Source organism: Otolemur garnettii, unplaced genomic scaffold (assembly GCF_000181295.1).
Source record: "Otolemur garnettii isolate 467f Iridium unplaced genomic scaffold, OtoGar3 scaffold00048, whole genome shotgun sequence".
NCBI lineage: Eukaryota > Metazoa > Chordata > Mammalia > Primates > Galagidae > Otolemur > Otolemur garnettii.
In genome coordinates, this window is record NW_003852443.1 from 12,880,694 (window position 1) to 12,881,889 (window position 1,196).

General features: G+C 43.5%; 1 protein-coding gene across 3 annotated transcripts in view; it reads right to left on the reverse strand.

The window, feature by feature from the left end:
- CDCA7 (cell division cycle associated 7) overlaps window positions 1–1,196 on the reverse strand; it is a 12,474-nt gene that overhangs the window by 1,027 nt on the left and 10,251 nt on the right. For all 3 annotated transcript variants that reach the window (XM_012806187.2, XM_003791510.3, XM_003791509.3), the window contains 2 exons: window positions 578–727; window positions 38–174 (listed from right to left, as the gene is read on the reverse strand). In XM_012806187.2, coding sequence (XP_012661641.2) covers window positions 38–174; window positions 578–727 — 287 coding nt within the window. The remainder of the gene's footprint in view (window positions 1–37; window positions 175–577; window positions 728–1,196) is intronic.

Here is a 1,196-nt window from a genome sequence, read left to right on the forward strand (position 1 = left end):
AAAAAAAAAAAAAAAAAGAAGAAAAAGCAGCCATTACCTTTTCAAGTAAGCATGTACATTCCCAAAGCCATGGTACTTGGCTAAATATACAAGCACCCCAGTTGCGCACCGTCCATCTCGCTGCCGGCAGAAACTGCAGTTGCAGATTCCTCGACAAGGTGGGCAATGCCAATTCTGAAAAAGAATTGTGAAAAAGAGCAATTAAATTCATTTCCCCCACCTAACTTATCTACTTATCTACTCTTTTTCACCCTTTACGGTGGGTATTGTCTATTACATTTAAACCTTTTTTTGGATAAAAAATTATCATATGATTAATGTGTTAGTCATGCCTACTGTTTCCTTAGGAAACCAGGAGAAAAGGTTACACAGCAGCTACCAGGGATAGATAAATGGAGATCCCTGGATAGTTTAGGTGCCGGCACTGTGGAGGCAGCTCTCACCAATGCAGGTTTAACACTCTGAATTAGTCTACCTTTCCTAAAAGACCACCACATTACAGTAAGGGTTTAATCCTTTCCTGGCCTTATCAGCTTATGGCTGCTCTTCAAAAGCCCACCCTCTCCAAGGCACCTACCGCGTCCAACAGAGCATCCCTGACCTCTTCACCATATCGGTTTCGAAGACAGGGACCACAGAACTGGCCTCGAACACCCCAGCAGTCTGGGTTTCTGCAGTTTGTTTTGGTATCAATAGTTTTCTGACGGCACTGATGACAAGTAGAGCCCTGTAAATAATAAACAAAATTTTAAAAACACTGCTTTTTATATTCAGACATACTCTTTTTTTTTTTAATTGTTGCAGTTTGGCTGGGGCTGGGTTTGAACTCACCACCCTTAGTATATGCGGCTGACACCCTACTGAGCCTCAGGCACCACCCCTATGTTCAGACATACTCTTACCTGACAATGTGAATGTTACTTTTTTTGCATTATCATTGCTCAATAAAAAAAAAAAAAAAGAAAGAAAAAACACTGCTTTTTATAGAGAAAAATTTCATAAAGAATGTTCTGGCTCAGTGCCTATAGCTCAACCAGCTAAGGCGCCAGCCATGTACACCTAAGGTGGCGGGTTCGAATCCCCAACCCAGACCCGCCAAACAACGCCGGCTGCAACCAAGCCAAACAACGACGGCTGCAACCAAAAAATAGCCGGGCGTTGTGGCGGGCGCCTGTGGTCCCAGCTACTTGGGAGGC